General features: G+C 37.9%; 3 protein-coding genes across 4 annotated transcripts in view; 1 reads left to right on the top strand and 2 right to left on the bottom strand.

Annotated features, from left to right (window-relative positions):
* LOC107696093 (kinesin-like protein KIF26B) overlaps positions 1-2,923 on the bottom strand; it is a 23,090-nt gene extending 20,167 nt beyond the window's left edge. The window contains exons 1-3 of the mRNA XM_016496261.1: positions 2,867-2,923; positions 2,380-2,724; positions 990-1,364 (exon numbers count right to left, since the gene is read on the bottom strand). Of these exons, the coding sequence (XP_016351747.1) occupies positions 990-1,364; positions 2,380-2,724; positions 2,867-2,917 (771 nt within the window). The 5' untranslated portion in view covers positions 2,918-2,923. The remainder of the gene's footprint in view (positions 1-989; positions 1,365-2,379; positions 2,725-2,866) is intronic.
* A 1,427-nt stretch (positions 2,924-4,350) lies between these two features.
* Positions 4,351-12,354, top strand: LOC107696185 (heterogeneous nuclear ribonucleoprotein U-like). Of its 2 annotated transcripts, none has more exons than XM_016496401.1 (13): positions 4,351-4,979; positions 6,046-6,160; positions 7,845-7,918; positions 8,005-8,144; positions 8,224-8,323; positions 8,707-8,819; positions 8,916-9,179; positions 9,638-9,757; positions 9,844-10,141; positions 10,279-10,548; positions 10,636-10,886; positions 11,392-11,490; positions 11,687-12,354. In XM_016496401.1, the coding sequence occupies exons 1-13, from the start codon at positions 4,514-4,516 to the stop codon at positions 11,735-11,737; spliced, it is 2,361 nt and encodes a 786-aa protein (XP_016351887.1). In that variant the 5' UTR covers positions 4,351-4,513; the 3' UTR covers positions 11,738-12,354. The 2 variants fall into 2 exon arrangements, with proteins under 2 accessions (XP_016351887.1, XP_016351888.1); XM_016496402.1 differs by having other exon boundaries at positions 4,352-4,952.
* Positions 12,355-14,732: 2,378 nt separating this feature from the next.
* Positions 14,733-16,768, bottom strand: LOC107696102 (left-right determination factor 2-like). Its single transcript, XM_016496276.1, has 4 exons — positions 16,463-16,768; positions 16,037-16,280; positions 15,685-15,924; positions 14,733-15,075 (listed from the first exon to the last, which is right to left on the bottom strand). The coding sequence occupies exons 1-4, from the start codon at positions 16,728-16,730 to the stop codon at positions 14,751-14,753; spliced, it is 1,077 nt and encodes a 358-aa protein (XP_016351762.1). The 5' UTR covers positions 16,731-16,768; the 3' UTR covers positions 14,733-14,750.
* Positions 16,769-18,986: the final 2,218 nt, after the last annotated feature.

Here is an 18,986-nt window from a genome sequence, read left to right on the forward strand (position 1 = left end):
CTTAATGAGTTATACAGGTTATTAGTAGCCTAATCCCTGTTTCCTCTCTACTTCTCCTCACTCCTCAGTGCCAGGCCTGGCTATTATTCTGCTGCGTGATACTGCGGAAGAACTGAAGAAGGCATGGTTTGATCTTCGGCTGACCAATCAGCAGAAAGGGGCGTTTAATTCCCGCCCACGTGTAGAAATCGAATATTCAAACTGTTTATTAATTTTTCCACCCATGAACGAAAAAAGGAAATTTAAGCTGATTTCTCGTTTTTCGTTTTTTTGGAAAAAAACAAAAAGACCAAAAAGGAGCCGTTTTCTCATTTTTCTACTTTCAATATTAAATAAAAAAACTAATGATCGAATGATACACGGATTGGTACAGTCCGTGTACCTATGTATAATTTGTTTTTTAATTGAATATTGAAATATGAAAAATTTTAAAAACGGCACATTTTTCGAATCAAGAATTCGGCTTCATTTTTTGTTTTTACGTTCAGGGAAAGAAAATGAATAAACAAATTGAATTTTTTCGATCTCTACCTGTGGGCGGGAGTGAAACGCCCCTCTCCGCTGATTGGTCAACCAAACATTACAACATAATAATAGTCCTTAAAAACGCCGTTTTCTCATTTTTCTACTTTCAATATTAAATAAAAAAACTAATGATCGAATGATACACGGATTGTATTTGCAGCGCGTTTCTGTATTTGTTTGTGTTACAAGTATTTGCAGCGTGTTTCTGTATTTGGTTTTGTTGAGAGTATTTGCAGTGCATTTCTGTATTTGGTTGTGTTGTGCGCATTTGCAGCGCGTTTCTGTATTTGGTTCTGTTACGAGTATTTGCAGCGCGTTTCTCTATTTGATTGTCTTGTGAGTATTTGCAGCATGTTTCTGTATTTGGTCGTGTTGTGCGTATTTGCAGCGTGTTTCTGTATTTGGTTGTGTTATGAGCAATATGTTATTAAATACATACAAAATAAAATAAAAAATTGGCCTACCTTTTGAGACATTGAATTGTTTCCTTTGCATGAGGACAGGGGCCACAGGGCCTCCAAATGTTGACGTCCTTTAATCCAGCAATCCGGTGCTGCATTGATGGGGCTTTGATGGGGGTCTGAGAGAACAGATCGGTGGATTGAGGTTCTAGGGAGCGTTTGTGAGCCTGAGTCTAGGCTTGTGGATGGGATGTTGGCAGTGGTAGGTGGAGCCCGTATGGCCCGGTCCTGGGTGAGGATCGTGCGGATAGCCTCCTGCTTCAGCTGGCTAAAGTGAGTGGAGCAGACGCCACAGCGTCCGTCCACGTTGCCCCAGGCTTCTACAGTACTAGCAGGTGGTTTCATGCTCTCATAAAGATGAATGAAAACTTTGGGATCCTGAGGCACAGAAAAAGAGATGTTGTTGGTGACAGTTAACTCATCAGAACATATCAGAAACTGTATTTATAATCACATATATTTATACTTAAAGAAAATTTTAAATATATTAATATTTTAACATGATTTTAAAACCACAAACCCCTTTGGTGGCATGATAAATAATCCCCACTTTTATTTTAGTATAATTGCCATCATTAATATTTTGATTCAGTTTTGATTTGTATATTTTCCATTTCATTTTAATATCAGTTAAAGTTTTGTTGTGTTTTTGTAATTTATATATATATATATATATATATATAGTTTTTATTAATTTTATTTCATTTTTAGATTTTGTTGTTTTAGTACACCAATAAGTGAAACTAAATTACAATGAGATAAGTTGCCTTGGTAACTAGCTAAAATAAAACGTTTTATATTTCTTTTTATTTCAGTTAACGTTTATTTTATTTCAAGTAACAAAATAATTTTTTTATGGTTTTAATTTTAGTTTCAGTTTTAGTTAACTATAATAACCCTGATAATCCCATCTTATCTTTATCTTAAATAAAGTAATTGCTCAATACACCTTTAATATATTAAGAGATTTTGAGTTAACTAGAAAAAAAAGTAGTTCTCCACTAATCTGTTTCTCCCACCTCCAAATACTGAGACACATGGCATCCGCAAATGCATCTCTGTCCCAGCTGATCACATTATAGTGTCATTTACTTTATTGTTCTCAGTAGGAACTGAGTTTTCATATCCCACCCATTATACCCTATATTCCAGTGTAGTCAAGGCTAGACGAGTGTCACATGAATCACAGACCAACTGCAAAAGCTAATCGATTTAAATTCGTTTCAGGGGAAGGAAAAAAAACATGCGCCTCATATGTAATTGAAATATGAGACAGACTCTTACTGATGGGGTGGACACGCATGCAGCAGCTGAATTTGTTTGCAGCTCTAAATGCATAGAACTGCACGATAATCTTTTAAATGTATGCAAATTGATGATATAAAGAATACACTTTGGTATAAATATTTCCGTCAATTACTTGTTTTAACGCTTCCATTTTTAAGACATTGAAATGAGAGATGCACTTTTTGCACAAATGTCCTGTGTCGAATAACGTCTCTCTTTTCGTCCCAGTGGACTTGATGGAGTTGTATTCAGAGGGGTAACCGTTTAACGATTCTTTGGACCATTTTGACCGTAGAAGAGAGTTAGTGAGGGGTGTCGGGAGGGAGCCCGCGAACCCTGTCCAAGGTGCTGCATGGGAATCATCTGCTGAAGAGCCAGCGCCTTCGGGCGGGAGACGCTCCTTCTGCGCTGCGTGAGCCTTGAACACGGGACCCATTTGAACGTTGGTCATCTGTAAATAAATATATATACACGTAGAAATTACTTGTAGTTAATATTCAACTCAATATGAATCATATTTAGTCATAATGGAATACAGCTGACCTAACAAATGATGCATATTACTTACAGTCATATAGAAGTAGTCACCTTACCATGAACCGCTCACTGCCTGTTGTTTCACAGTATCCTGTTTGATTCTTCATATTCTGAATAAACAGAGGTTCAATAAAATTATCTCAACGCATCCTCCACAAGAAGTTTCCATTAATTAAAAAAAAAAAAAAAAAGCTGACTTCACTTGGAAAAGACTGAGACGCGATGTCCTCGTGGCACATGCAGTGATTTCGTTCTTTATGTTCTTGGAGAACTTGGTGATCCGGTGAGTAAAAGTAAATATTTGATTTCTGTTTACGCAAAAAGTCCTTGAATTAAATAATTCCTCGCGAGCCGTTCTGTAAATTGCCGTTGTTTTTAATGCCCATTATTAAGTTTTAGCTTTCTTTAGGGAAACTGTGCAAGCAAGGTATAAACGATAAAAAAGCTTTTCAAATCCATCCTTGGGTTGTTGTTGCATTTTGTCTTCATCTTTTTTGTTCTCCGTTACAGTACCACCCACTTGTCATTGCTCTAAGGAATTGAGATCAGAAACACACTGCTGTGGTTACCGTATTAGTGAGCTCGATCATGAGATAGCGCCACCCATCGACTAACATTTACATCTGCAAACGGCAGTGCTGCCCACATGCGGATTTATTCCAAGTCACTGCAAAGATTGAAAATTAGTGTTTTTAGTGTATTTGTATCATCACAGCACAATACATTTGAATGACTGTGTGTGATGAAAAATTATAATTGTGTAGCTATTAGGATGTGTTGTGAATTCTGAGATAAAATACTTTTCTGTTTTGTTAAAGGTGCATAAATCAATCGTTTTTCAACAATTAAAGGGGTCATATGACGCGATTTCAATTTTTCCTTTCTCTTTGGAGTGTTACAAGCTCTTGGTGCATAAAGAAGATCTGTAAAGTTGCAAAGACTAAAGTCTCAAATCCAAAGAGATATTCTTTATAAAAGTTAAGAGTCAGCCACGCCTACCTAAAACGGCTCGTTCTAACACGCCCCCACATACCTACGCCAGGATGTGGGAAGATTTGCATAACGCCCCCCAAATGTTCATGCAAATTAATTGTTGAAAAACTATTGATTGTCATACATGCAGCATCATATTTGAACATATATATATATGACTATAGTATTCAACTAAACACTTTGATTTTAACTTTTTTTTTTTTTTTGCACAGCCAGCAATTATTTATTTGAAGTAATTCCCGGTTAAAAGAACAGGTAGGTTTAACAGGTTTACCTATATATTTACCTAGGTAAATATTGAGAGGCTTATGATAAACATGGGGGGGGGGATTTTATAAAAATACAATTCATAAGAGTGACATTTAGAAAGGTCATTATATCGTTTATATGTGTATGGGTGCTCATTAGAGGATTTCACAATGCCAGTAAATCACTTGAATTCACGAGCGAAAATGAATAGACTCTGTGGTCGTAAGCATCTAGGAGGGTCATTACGGTTGAACACGCCCATTTTCCTCGATGCTGTTGCATTGGGAGGGGTCTAGCAACCAAGGCGCCATTGAATTGTTTTGCCGGTGGACAGACGCAGAATCACCGCGGCTGTGCGCAATTCAGAGAAGTAAAGCGGCCGTCGGCTCTCCCTGGATTGCAATATTCTAACGATCGAATCTTTTAGTTTTTTTATAGTCCATCTACACTAAAACGACAACATGAGTGAAATCAACGTAAAAAAGCTTAAGGTGAACGAGTTGAAGGACGAGCTGAAGAAGCGCCAGCTTTCCGACAAGGGATTGAAGGCCGAGCTTATGGAGCGGCTGCAGGCCGCGCTCGATGCAGAGGCCCAGGCCGAAGAGGAAAAACCTGCCGCGGCAGAAGCAACAGAAGAAAACGAGGCCGAGGGAAACGGTGTTGCAGTCGAAAAAAAAGACATGGGTGAAGAAGAGCCGGAGGGCGAGAGCATGGAGGCCGAGGAGCAAAATGGAGACGGGGGTGATGCCGCTGTTGTGGGTGATGGTCAGGACGATGAAATGGGCGAAGAGGAGGAGGATGGGGACGCCGGCGTGGAAATGGACAAAGCCCTCGATGGAGAAGAAGAGGAGGAGGACGACGAAGACGACGAGATCATAGACAGAATCGACGATGAAGATGGTGAGCCTGAATCTCATCCATTAAAGGGTGAGGTTTTTTGTGTTGAAACGCCGGGAGTATCGTGTTCACGTGGGCTTTGAAGCCGGTGAGATCATAGTTTAGCATAGGTGGCTAACGGCTAACCGGTGGCTATTGTGTAGATAGCTAAAGTGCTAATCAGGTAGTTTACGCGCTAGTTTGTGGTTTAGAGTTTAAGTTGAGTTGGTGAGTTTAGGATTTTGAGGGTTTCTTTGTTTTAAGCCGTGTTAGCAAAGCTAGTCTAATCACCCGCGCGAGCCTTTTGTCTTTAGGAGTTTGTTGCTATTGTTTATATTTTGATACGGTTAAAGGTATATTTTAAACTCTAATTTACAATTAACGGCTTTCTATGCTTTATCGCGTTGTTTTGGGCGGTTTAGCTAGTTTCAGAAACCGCGATTTGGCTGGCGAGAGAATGGCCTCGCTGCATGCTATGAGGCGGCTCGCCCTCGTGTGGACGTTGCTATGCAGAAAACCTTACGGCAGACAATGAACAAGTGCGGGGTATAGTGAAATTAATGCATTCTCAGCGGGTGATAGTGTTAGGAGTAACGTTACTATAAAACGGCGAAAAATTATTAAAAAAAAAAAGCATCGAAAGAAAGGGACATATATTAGTTTCGGTTCAGGTTGCTAGAAGGCGCCATCTACTTCCGTGCAAGGTCAGTTCAGGATACTACGTGTTGACGGTGTTCGCCGGTTATTTGTTGTCAAAGATGTGAGCATTGGCTGGTAAGCCAGCTATAGTATATACATATATGAAAACACGTATTGTTTTTTTGACTGTGAATGCATTACATTTTAGAGAAAAGCACTTTAAAACACAATTAAACAAAAGTAATTGCACCCACCCTCGTTTTTGTCTGGTCTGGTTTATGCAGTCAGATCAGTGCTTGCATTTTAAATCCTGAATGCCATAATGACATAACCAAGCAAAATATTCTGTCTGATCAGAGGTGGTCGGTTCATTTTGTAACTCTGGTTGAGTCCGAGCACTCCTGTAGTGTGGGCCACCCTTAAAACCCAAGGTCCAACACGTCCGGGCATTTCATTACTGTTTGTTTTATTTTCAAAGGGGATGCGGACAAAGACATCAGTGCTGATCAGAAGAATAAGAAGGGTGTTAAGAGACGCCGGGAGGAACATGGAAGGGGCTACTTTGAATTTATTGAAGAAAGCAAATACAGCCGGTAAGGATGGGAGCAATGGCCTTCATTATCCCCGAAGTGCCACTTTTAATATATATATATATATATATATTATATATTGGCTTTAAGTGCCAATGCCTTACCTAGAAAAATACAACCCTCATCTACCTCTTAACTAATATAAAACTTTGTTGAGGGTCATTCCTGGCTAATACAAAACACCTTACCTTCAGTAATCATGAAACTACACTTCAAAGAGTGCTCTGATGGAAAAACAGTATATGTTGTTGTTAAACACACACACACTCACACTGTTAGGCTGACTGTATGCGCGTGTGGCAAATCAGGCAGTGAACAAAGCAATGACGATAGCATGAGATGCGGCTTCTGTCATGGCAGGGGAGGGCCAGTGACGTAGAGTTTATATCGCAAAGTGTATCATGGCGTAATGGGGTGGTTAAGTAATGGTAATGAAGCAAATTGTTGTTTAAATCTTCATACGTTCCTTCGTCGTTTGTATTTGTATTTTTTTTATTTTTCTTGAGTGTTTTTCCCCCCCTTTTTCTTTGTATAATTCTTAAAGGTTAAATGTTATATTTTACATGTTTATTTTTATATTGTAGCAATGCATTTTTGTGTATTTGGAAAAACTATAAGGAACTGTAATAACTTTTCCTTTTAAAGTCTGTTTCATTCATGGTCAGCGGGTAAGTACAAACATTGGCAGTTTTTAACATTGCATAAAGAAAAGGAAATATGTTTGTTTACATCTATAATGCATGTTCTTTCTCCAAGTGTGTGGTGCTCAATTGCTGATTGAATACATTTATACATTTTCTGACTTTTGTGCTGCTCACCTATAGTGAACCAGTGTTTGGATTAAAAAAATGTCTCAGTCTGCTTATATTCTTTTAGAACATGGAACAAAAATGTATGTATTTTTTTAATGTATCGGAATTCCAAATAGAGGATCTCAAGCATGAAAGTCCCCAATTATTATTTGAACTAAAGAAATTGTAGCAATATCTGTACCAGTTAGTAATGATGTTTATTGACGGGATGTCCCGGGCAGGGTCATCACTTGAATTAATGTGGGCTGATGGAACATTATAATGGTGGCAACCCCCATACACTTAAGACTTGTAAAGACTTGTTTAATGGCCCCCCTCGTTACAGGGCGTGAGATGACATCTGTGACATGCTGTTGGTTACTTCAGAAAACAATTTGACAAGATTAAACCTCCAGATGTCCCTAAAAACTATTGTTGAGAGTTTGTGCTGTATATAGAAAATGATAACTATATCTGATTGTAGTCTGTATAAGCAAGAATAGGCCAAAACAGCTGTGAGAACTTGAGATTCCAGAAAGATCTGCATGTAGATATAAATATATAAATACCCTGAGACCTTTTTAGACTATGACCCAATAAATTGGAAAGTGCAACAGTTTCTTCATAGCACTACATTGATGCTTTCTATGTCACCAACAAGTTTTCTTCCAGGCTTCATCGTGGGGTAAACTGGTAAGCAATGATGGCAAATTTTGCATTCACAATTGTGAATTCACAAAACAGTATAAGATGTTTTGAGCAGCCATTGTAAGGTAATGTAAATCAACTGTTGCTGTGGCTATGAGGAAGGACCTCACCTGGACATGGGAAGCATGCCAGTCCATCACAGTCCTGCTTCACTCATGGCATTAATGGCTTATTAACTCTTATTTCAGGTCCAAGTCTCCCCTGCCACCTTTGGAGGAAGAAGATGAAGAGTTTGATGACACCCTGGTCTGCCTGGATCCCTGTGAGTGCTTTATATGTTAAGAAGCACGATGACCGATTAAGTTTCTCTTGGACTAACAAACTTATTTATTCACAATGTTTCCATAGACAATTGTGACCTTAATTTCAAAGTCTCCCGGGACAGATGCAGCACCTCCTCTCTTACCATGGAGAGTTTTGCTTACCTTTGGGCAGGTGGCCGTGCCTCCTATGGCGTAAACAAAGGCAAAGCCTGCTTTGAAATGAAGGTGAGTACTGGAGCATGTTTATGCAAACTGATGAGAAAGTGATGAATTTTGAATCATTATTTATCTCCTGCATTTGCAGATCTCTGAGAAAATCCCAGTTAAGCATTTAAACAGCAAAAACATGGACTTCCATGATGTCCATGTTGGCTGGTCCCTGGCAAATGGAAGTCTTTTGCTGGGTAAGTGCAGCCAGTTAATATTAACATAATATTAGCCCTATTTCATCTTCTGATAATTAATATATGGCTTATTAATTCTGTCACCGATGGAGTTTTGGTTCCTTGCCGCTGTCGCCTCTGGCTTGCTTAGTTGGGGACACTTCATTTCCAGCGATACTGTTGACTTGATTGCAAAGATACTATTTAAACTGAGCTGGATGTTGACATCACTGAATTCAATGATGAACTGTCTTTAACTGAAAAATTAGTGTTTACTATTGTCATTTTGCATTATTGACGCACTATTTTCCTAATTAATGCTGTTCAGTTGCTTTGACAAAATCTGTATTGTTAAAAGCGCTATATAAATAAAGGTGACTTGACTTGACTTATTACTGTTTTAGGTGAGGAGGAGCATTCCTACTCTTATTCGAGCAAAGGGAAGAAGACTTCAAACTGTGTGACCGAAGACTATGGGGAGAATTTAGATGAAAATGATGTCATCGGCTGTTTCATCGTAAGTCGTTCACATCACTCTCACACAATATTTGTATTTTTCCCTTTTAGTTTGCATATTCTGATGTACTTCGGTTTTTTCCTTTATCTTGCATAGAATTTTGAAGCTGATGAAGTGGAGATTTCCTACTCCAAAAACGGCAAGGACCTTGGTGTGGCTTTCAAGGTCAATAAAGAGTCCTTGGCCGGACAAACTCTGTTCCCCCATGTTCTTTGCCACAACTGTGCGGTTGAGTTCAATTTCGGTCAGAGTGAGACACCATTATTCCCTCAGGAGGAGGGCTTCACCTTCCTGCAGCAAATTCCTGTGGATGTGCGTATCAGAGGACCTAAGGGACCTGAGACCAAGAAAGATTGCGAGGTACTCCTTTGTTTGTTTTTTTTTACTGTTTATAAATCTTGAAACATGAATATACACTATCGTTCAAGAGGTTTTGTATAGAATGTTAAATTGATAATCTTACAAAAGATTTCTATTTCAAATAAATGCTGTTCTTTTGAACTTTCTATTCAACAGGGAACGCTAAAAAACAGTTTCCACAAAGATATTAAGTAGACCAACTGTTTTCAACATTGACAATACATTTAGATTTTAAAATATATTAAAATAGAAATTGTATAATCAAATAAATGCAGCCTTGCTTAGCATGAGACTTCATTTAAAAAATGTTATGGCCCCCAAACTTTTGAAAGATAGTGTATAAAAAAAAGAAGTTATCTATAAACGTTCTTGACACATTTGAAACAACATGAAAATGGTTATTTATTTATTTTTATTTTTTGCATGCATTGACATGATTGTGATCACTATGTTTCAAGGTGATCGTCATGGTCGGCCTTCCTGGATCTGGAAAAACGGCTTGGGTAAATAAACATGTTGAAGAGAACCCTGGAAAGTACAATGTCCTCGGCACCAACGCCATCTTGGAGAAGATGATGGTGAGAAACATTCTTCTTAAAAACTTTTTATCTTGTCTGTCTTAATCTATCTTATTTTCTTGTCTAATCATTTTTTGGACTTGCAGATTGGCAGCATGAAGAGGCAAAACAAAGACACAGCGAAACTCTCAGCCATCTCTCAGCGTGCTCCTTTGTTCCTGGGCAAGTTTATTGAAATTGCCGCCCGCAAAAAGAGAAACTACATATTGGATCAGACGAACGTGTCTGCACCAGCCCAGAGAAGGAAGATGTGTCTGTTTGCTGGCTTCCAACGCAAAGCTGTAGTGGTCTTCCCCACTGAAGAGGCGTTCAAGGAAAGAACACGGAAGAAAGCAGAAACCGATGGCAAAGATGTACCTGAGCATGCCGTTCTGAAAATGAAAGGTAAGACATGATGTCATTTCACCACTGCACCTCTAGTTTTCCTTGCAGTTCAAAACTGCATAGTTTAAATGAATTAAAAACCAACCTGGCACAAAGTAGGAACATCAGGAATACAAAAGTTTGTTTTTTACCTACAGGTATCTACACGTTGCCAGAGGTAGGAAACTGCTTCTCCGAGGTCACCTTTGTGGAACTGCAGAAGGAGGAGGCCGTCAAGCTCTTGGAGCAGTACAAGGAAGAGAGTAAGAGTGCTTTGCCACCTGAAAAGAAACCCAACCAAGGCTCCGTGACCCCCAAAAAGGGAGGTGGACGAGGCAAAGGGCCTAAGAACCAGTTCGGTAGGGGTGGTGGTCCAGGCCCACGTGGAGGCAGAGGTGGATTCCAGGCCCGTGGAAACTTCAGAGGATGTAAGTCGCTTTTTATTTTTGAATTTTTTGTGAACTGTCATGTTAAATTTACATTGAGAATTTAAACCTCATATTTCCTCCTTTTAGTACCAGGACCACCTCGTGGTTTTAATCGTCACCCACGTGGCTACATGCCACCGCCACCACCTGCCTTCCGAGGAAGGTTCCATAGCCGAGGTGGAGCCGGTGGGATGCACAGCCGGGGAATGGTCCCCAGGGGTGGGCACATGAGAGGTGGCAGAGGTGGAGCAATGGGCCGCGGAGGGCCTGCAAACAGAGGTAACATGCACCGCGGCGGTGGACAAGGCAGACCCAATAACAGAGGACACTTCCAGCAGGTTAGTATGTCTTTTGCGACTACACTACTGTTGAAAGGTTTGGGGTTGGTACAATTTTTTTTTTAATGCTTTTGAAAAGTGTCTTCTACCTATAAGACTACATTTAATTGATAAAAAATACAGTAAAAACAGTAATATTGTGAAATATTATTAACATTTAAAACAATATATATATTTTTTTATTTTAAAATGTCATTTATTCCTGTGATGGTAAAGCCAGTCTTCAGTGTCACTTGATCCTTCAGAAGTCAATATGCTGATTTTGGCTTGTAATAAACATTTCTTATCAATCTAGAAAACATTACTAGAAGGTATGGAAACTTGTTTTTGCCATGGGATAAAAAAATGTAAAAAGGTCGTTGCGACTTGCTATTCTAAGAAAAGTCTATAAATTGTGAGATGTCACAACACAAAAAAACTTTTGCTGACCCCAAACTGCTGAATGGTAGTGAAACCTCAATTTGACTTTGACTTGGAGAGTAATTTTGGATTTTCACATTGTTAGAAGTTCCGTGGCAGAGGAGGCCATCAGCAGAATCGTGGTGGTTTTGGCAACAAAAACGGATCTTTTGCCCAAGCCTTCAACCAGAGTTGGCAACAAGGGGTAAGTACAGCTATTATATGTCCCATTGAGAAAGCTAATATTTAATAGGGTCACAGATAAGCCATACATTGTATAAACTTCCAATGAGAAATCTAACTTGTTCAAAATCTTTAGATTGGCTATGATTTCCAAAGTATTATATAATGAAATCAAATTGTAGTCCATCTGACTGATGAAACTTTCTTTGACCCTTTAGTTCTGGAACCAGAAGCCATGGAATCAACAGTACCACCCAGGATATTACTAAATGCGCATTTGTATTAAAGACTCATGGCCTCTTGTGCACTGGAATGCACAGCCACTGAATAACCATCCACTTTTATGGTCCTTGTTTATTATAATTTTTTAAAGGAAGTCCATTTTTAAATAAGAGAAGCAAGTGGCAAACAAACATTCCGCCTACTGAGGTGAACAGTCTACGTTCTACATAGATGTGTGCTTGCTTCACTCTTAGATTTTTGTAAAATGTATTTCCTCCCCCTTTTATTTTGTATCACAGCTTTGATATATTGTTATATCAGGAATCCCAGCATTTGTCTTGTGCGAGGGATGCTTTGAATTTCAGGGTTGTGAATTTTATTCTGTAAAATGTCATTGTTACTCAATGTAAATTATTATTTTTCAGGTTTTTTTTTTTTTTGTGTGTAAGAGTTATAGTGTTTAAGAATCCCTGTGAACCTGAATCTTTTAGAATCTTTTGTCAATAATCATAATTACGCAGCATCTCTGCCCTTCATGTTCAGTGGAGGAGTGAAAATATTGTCCTCTATTTACTTCTTATAGATTCATGTTTTTCTTTGTTAGCCCAGACTGTAACAGTTACATCATATGTTTGCAATAAATGATGTGCTTGCTTTTCTATGACCGTTTATGGCTTTTGACTGATATCGTGAACAATCCATTTCAAAGAGCCTTTGAATGTCAATCAGATTTGTCTCTTAATTCAGCACCATCAGACTCTACTTTATTGTCTTCATCTTGTAGGGCGTACGCTGGAAAGATTTTTAAATCAATTTAGTCAGTTTGATTTATAATGTTTCTTTTGCACTGCATAATTTTACGCATTTGTGTCATCTAAGAAACCAAGAGAAGCCACAATGAAACATGTACATTCATCTGAAGTTAAGCACTTGATTGTGCTTATTGGTTTACACAATTCAACAAAGCTGTCGATTTATAACTCCTAACGACTGTGCACTATACTTACTAGTACTGTTCATTCTAAGTAACATTTTATAGCAACACTTTTTAAAATGGCTTTGCGAAATATTTAATGCAAACGGTATTGTTTTAAATGAGTAACCACTACGTTGATCTATGTAATAATGCAACTAACCTGTTTTTGGTGTACATTAAAATTACATTATACAACGATATTTAGACCATTTTACAACAGGAAATGTCCTAAAAAGTTTCCTTTGGGATTAATTTGTCAAATGGTGGCCTTGACAACTGTTTTAGATCGAACAGCCAGCAAATAAGCAAGTTCTTTTATATGTTAAATTCTCAAATGCATTACTAATGTTACATGGAGAGAGCTGTGAAATACTGTAGAGTTGACTGGATTTACTAACTGATATGGATTTTCTCGAATTGCATAACCTTCTTTTTGATACTCATCTTTGAAACCACAATAATATCACATACAGCCCATCATCCCATCAGTGAGACATCCTGATTTTCATCAAGCCAGGCCCTTGATTTGTTTGAATTAATCTATTTCTTATAAAGCGCCAAATGGCCAAAGAAAAAGGGCAGCTATTTTTTACTTAAAATTGGTGTATTTTATCATGATGTAATAGTTTAAGTGGAATATTTGAACTATATACCATTTAAATTGATGTAAAAGTAACTTATTTCAGGAAGTATTGTTTTTTTTCTTTGTCTTTTGTTTTTTTTTCTGTAAATGATTTCCTGTGGGATGAGATAATGACCCTGTCCTTTAATAGAATAAGTGTTTTTTAACTGGATAGCATGGCATGAGAGATTTGTGATGATACTGTTTTACTACACAGACACTGCTTGTGCAAAATACGCTATTTTGAGGATAAAAAATATCTTTACTAAACTGTACTAAAAATGTGGCATTGTGTGTTCTTGAGAGATGGCAGGTGGTACGTTGTTTGTATTTTGGCTTTGATTTTTCAGCGATGAATGTTGAAGTGTTTCATAATGTAAGGAAATGTGTCATTTAATAATGTAATAAACCTCTGAGATAAATCATTGTGTTTTCTCGCTGAATTGTTCTCTAAATGCAAAATATTTCCATAATATAACTTAGTATAGTTACAATTGGAACTGTATAATAACAGTTTAATATATGTTTAATATATAATATATTTTTGGGATAGTTCACCCAAAAATGAAATTTTTGCCATCATTCACCCTCGAGTTGTTCCAAACCTGTGTGAATGTTGCTGGTCCCCACTGACTTCCACAGTATTTTTTTTTTCCACACTATGAAAGTCTATGGCTACCAGCAACTGTCTGGTTACCAACATTCTTCAAAATATCTTTTGTGTTCAACAGAAGAGAGAAACTCATACAAGTTTGGAACAACTTGAGGGTAAGTAAATGACAATTTTTTTTTTTTGGTGAACTATCCCTTTAAATAGTTATTAATACAGTAAATTCTGCTGTCATTAAATAAATGAATAGAGAAATTAAAAGGACATCAAGGTCTGATTGGAGAACTGGTATTTGTATATTTACCACTAATTTTTTTGTAAAATCGCAATGTACTTTGTATCAGAACCATTTGCACTGTTAGGTAAGTCATGTTTAAAGAAGGATCTTGACACTTCACTTAAACTCTACAAATTGTTTTGTTTAATAAGTGATTATTTGTGTGTATAGAGTAAACAAAAACATAACTGCCTTGTGTACTTATGTCTGGGCTCCATGTGGCCGTTTGCAAATACTGGAATATGCAAATATTTATTTGGTTGACTGAGAAAATCAGTGAATGAGTAGAGAAAGTTTCAATGAAAAATAGTTTAATTTATATTCAGTCAACATGTTGACATATACAACAAACCCATTCTATTTACTGCTCAAAATATAACATCTACAAATCAATCTTTTCACTTCATACGGCATCATATACAAATGCAAAAATAAATGCATATCAATTTTGCAATATTTACAAATCTATACAAAGTGCTTGAGCTATCTCAATAAGGGTTAAGTTGCCAACACCCTTTCTTAGCCTAATAGCTTTTAAGTACATTTCGTCACGTGGCCGATGGCAAATGGCATATTCATACAACTGAAATATTATCCATTGCGCATCCACACTTTTCTACAATCATATTTGGGAATTCGGCTACCTCAATTTCAGTATAATCTCCCTTTTTTACTAAATACATCATCGGTAGCGGCGCGCTCTCCACAACCGCGCACTTCCTCTCTCCGTAACCGTAGTTACGCTTGGGCTGCCGGCAGCCGCCGTTGCATCGGAACGCCTGATACCCGGATGGTTCGATGATCCAGTACTGGGTCCAAGTCAAGGCTCGGAAATTGATGAAGTATTTTTCCCTGCAACACATTTCACTGTCTTTGTTGGCTTCACAGTCTCCGCTAGACCTGCAACGTAAATAATAAAAGAATATTAACACATTGTACGAATTTTTGGGAAATTCCTTCCCGTAACACTTTACACCACGGAGCCCATATTACACAAAAATCACATTAAAATGTATTTAATTAGAATAACAATAGAGTGATTCTTCTGAGTAGGCTACATTTTGTTTTAAATAAATTCCACTAAAATTAACTAATTTTTTTACATATAGCTATAAAATATTTTTTTAAAGTTTAAACAAATAAATAAATAAATAAAGCAATTATGTGTATAATGTGCCATATTTACAAAAATTCTCAGTAAAATTTAATCATATATAAAATGTTATAAGGCTAAGTAGATAGGCCTAGATATACATGTGTACTACAGACAGAAACTTATATATATATTTTTTTTTTTTTTTGTAAATGTGGCAAATTGTGCATATAAATAGGCTACTTTAAAAAGTTACGCTGCATTAACAAAACATATTTGAATATATTTAACTTAATATATTCAAGACTTTTTTCAGTTTATAATACAAGGTATAGCCTAGTCTCCAGTAAGAAATCTCAAATTAAGTTAATGATGTTTATTAGCATAATGCTGCTTTGAAATGAAGCCACGCTTACCCAAACTCCTCGAGGTCGAGGGTGTAAAGAACGAGCTCAGGTTTTCCCAGAGTGTTGTCGTTTGGATCTTGAGTTGCGAAACGGACACACTTGGCCATTTCTGCCGCGTAACTGCCGGGTCTCTCGCCCTCGATCCACACCTCCAGGTGCATGGGCATCTCCATTCGCCTCTTCGACCAATAGTGCACCGCCTGGGTCACATCAAAGCTCTTCCAGCCGGTTTCGTGAATGGGAATCAACCTGAGGAGGCAATGATTGTGACAATTAGCATGCTTGTTCCTTAACGCCAATCAGCAGTGGAATTAGCATAATGAAGAAAGAATAATGACTGTCTGTGGCCGTCTCTGCTTACCTGGAATCGACTAGTGAAGTTCGGTTTGACCCGTCTTCCAGAGGTTCCACCCAGTAGATGCTCACCCGGGCGTTGTTGACGGGTCTGTGGCCCCTTCTCTCTGGTATGGAGCGTTTGTGTGGGGCTTTCTTGAACAGTTTCAGTTCTGCCATGGTCACTTCACTGTTCTCCGGAATCATTGATGTCATCTCAAACACCACACGTTGACGTGTCGTGTCAGAATATACAAATTCACCAGAGATGTCTGGAATAGACGAAAGCGATTTGTAACCAACTATATTTACATTTTGCTTATTTAAAATTCATTTGTGAATATAGCAGCATTAGTTGTTTATTTCTATGGCACAATTGTTGTAGCCTACTAAATTATAGTATTTAATTTCATATCATGTGCATTTCCATTTTCATTTTGCATATTAATCTTACCTGCATTGCCAGGGATTCCCCTCAGTATGCCGGCTAAACTGGGAAGCGAGCGGCGTCTTCTTGCGTGGTGCAGTTTCAGCATGGAAATATATTTGTTCTTAATGTGCGTTGGAATCACAAGGTTCTCCAGATCCCTCTTGTGAATTTTCGGAACTTCACTAAGTCCCAGTTTCTTCAGCAGAGCGTCTTTCATGCCTTCGTTGGTGAAACCCCTCACCATTGCGAAAAGTGCTGCGCAGAGGAAGCACGCGGCACGGATTGAGGACATCTTCCACGTGAAGGTGTTGGAGAGGTTCTGACTCTGTGCTGCTGTTCTCGGGCTGAGATGACTCTGCTTTGACAGCGGCCCGTCCTTATATGCGCCCATGAGACCCCCAGTTGTTCGCACTTTGACAAAGGGGTGGTGACTGACATCAGAGGGAAGGTGATACATGAAAGCCATGATTCATCGGAGAAATTATCGCAAAATGTACAACTTAAACAAGAATAAGAATTCAAATAACCTCTTTTCATTGAAATAGAATAAGATCTAGATAGATAGATAGATAGATAGATAGATAGATAGATAGATGATTGATAAGCATGTAGATAGATAGATAGACAGATAGATGGACATGTTTATAAACAGATAGATAGATAGATAGATAGATAGATAGATGGATAGATAGATAGACACGTATATGAAACAGATGATAAATTGATAAACATGTAGACAGATAGATAGATAGATAGATAGATAGATAGATAGATAGATAGACAGATAGATAGATAGATAGATAGATAGATAGATAGATAGATAGATAGATGGATGGATGGATTTTTAACATTATGTAATACCAAAACGTGTCACAAGATCTCTTCATAATTACATAATTATGATAATAAACATAATTATGTTTGAATGTAGATTATGTGTTCTACTTGCATTTAATGTTATCTTTATTGCTGACACATGATGTTCTTGTGGTGTGGATTTACAGATGACCTTCCAGACATAGTGAACCTAGAATGCACCCTCCTGTCCAGTTTGCATGTGCACGTTGATGTAGCACCCTTGTTCCTCATGTGTACATTCCCCTGGACATTGTAAAACATTCCTAGTCTGGCAAGAGTCTGTCAGTACAGAGTATCAGTACCTCTGTGTAAGCACCTTTCTGTTGATCACCCTCGCTGTGTGCCCATCATCATTGGGTGGGCTGAGGGATTAGATGTTTATTCAAAGACCACCATCCTTCTGCTTGATGCATAGATTAAAATTATTAGGCAAACAGACTGTTTAATCCAGGGTTGCGGTATGGATGTGGATTGGGAGGCTCTTCGCAGGTTGGTGATTATCTGATTCCATTGCCAGATTTACCATACCTTGTTTGGTCACACTAACATTAGAAGAGGGGCTAGTGGCACTGAGGGCCCAGTGTCTGAGTATGTGTATTGGCCCCTCTATTTGCTCTAAGATGTCAGACAGACTAAAGGAGCTCACAGGAAGAACAGATGACAAATGACTGGCTGGAGATAGAGGCAAATTAAGGCAATACAAATGCAGAATCAGACAAACGAGCTCACTGTTTGAGCCCAGATGAGTATTGCCATATCTGCTACAAGAGATGATTAAGTAATTTATATAAAAAAATAAATACATAAAAAATAAAATAATAATAAAAAATAAATAAGTACACTGGAAAATCTGTAACTAAAAACAGGCATGTTTTTCCTGAATATTTTAGAAATAGTTTGTTGGACCATCCTGTAAGTTTGGATGCGAAATGTGAACAATAAACCCACATAAAAAAATAAATAAATAATACAAATGCTATATTTTGCATATTTTTATGTAAAACTTTATTCTTAACAGTCATGTTAGTTGTGAAATTAATTGCCAACAATCCTCAGTCTAGGGCCCTGCTTGACTCATTTTGTACAATACACATGATCCATGCAAGAGTAAACTGAAGTTCTGGATCCTTGTGTGATTTCTGTCAGTCTTCTGTCCTTCCCTTGTCGATTATTTTGAGGCCCTTTGTCAATAAAAGTACCATCTAATTCTCACGGATAGTATATCCCTTAATCAAAGGATGGAGGTACACGCCAATCAACAAAACATGCGCTAATTAACACCTCTCTACTACATACGAAAGACAGCTCTATTCAAACGGGTCCTGCCTCGGTTTGATAAAACAACAAACAGTTCTAAAGCGACGTCATAAAGGTAACGACTGTAAATATTGCTGCGTTGAAAACTCAGCGTTCTCCTGTCAGCGATTAGAATAATAATGCAGATCATTTATGAAAAGCGCTCATTTGAATTTAAACGTGGTTGAGGATGTTTATTGTTTAAACAAATTCTCATGGTCAACAGAAATTAATAATTGAATGTGAACTTCCTGTTCAACATTCCCTACATCCTGCCGCAGTTTGGTCCTAACATCAAATGTTTTGACATGAAAGACACGATTAGCACCTTATTAGGCCGGGTGTGGCATTTGTCAGATTCAGATTTATAGAAGAATGGTTATTGGAAGAGAAG

Source organism: Sinocyclocheilus anshuiensis, unplaced genomic scaffold (genome assembly GCF_001515605.1).
Source record: "Sinocyclocheilus anshuiensis isolate Anshui unplaced genomic scaffold, SAMN03320099.WGS_v1.1 scaffold306, whole genome shotgun sequence".
NCBI lineage: Eukaryota > Metazoa > Chordata > Actinopteri > Cypriniformes > Cyprinidae > Sinocyclocheilus > Sinocyclocheilus anshuiensis.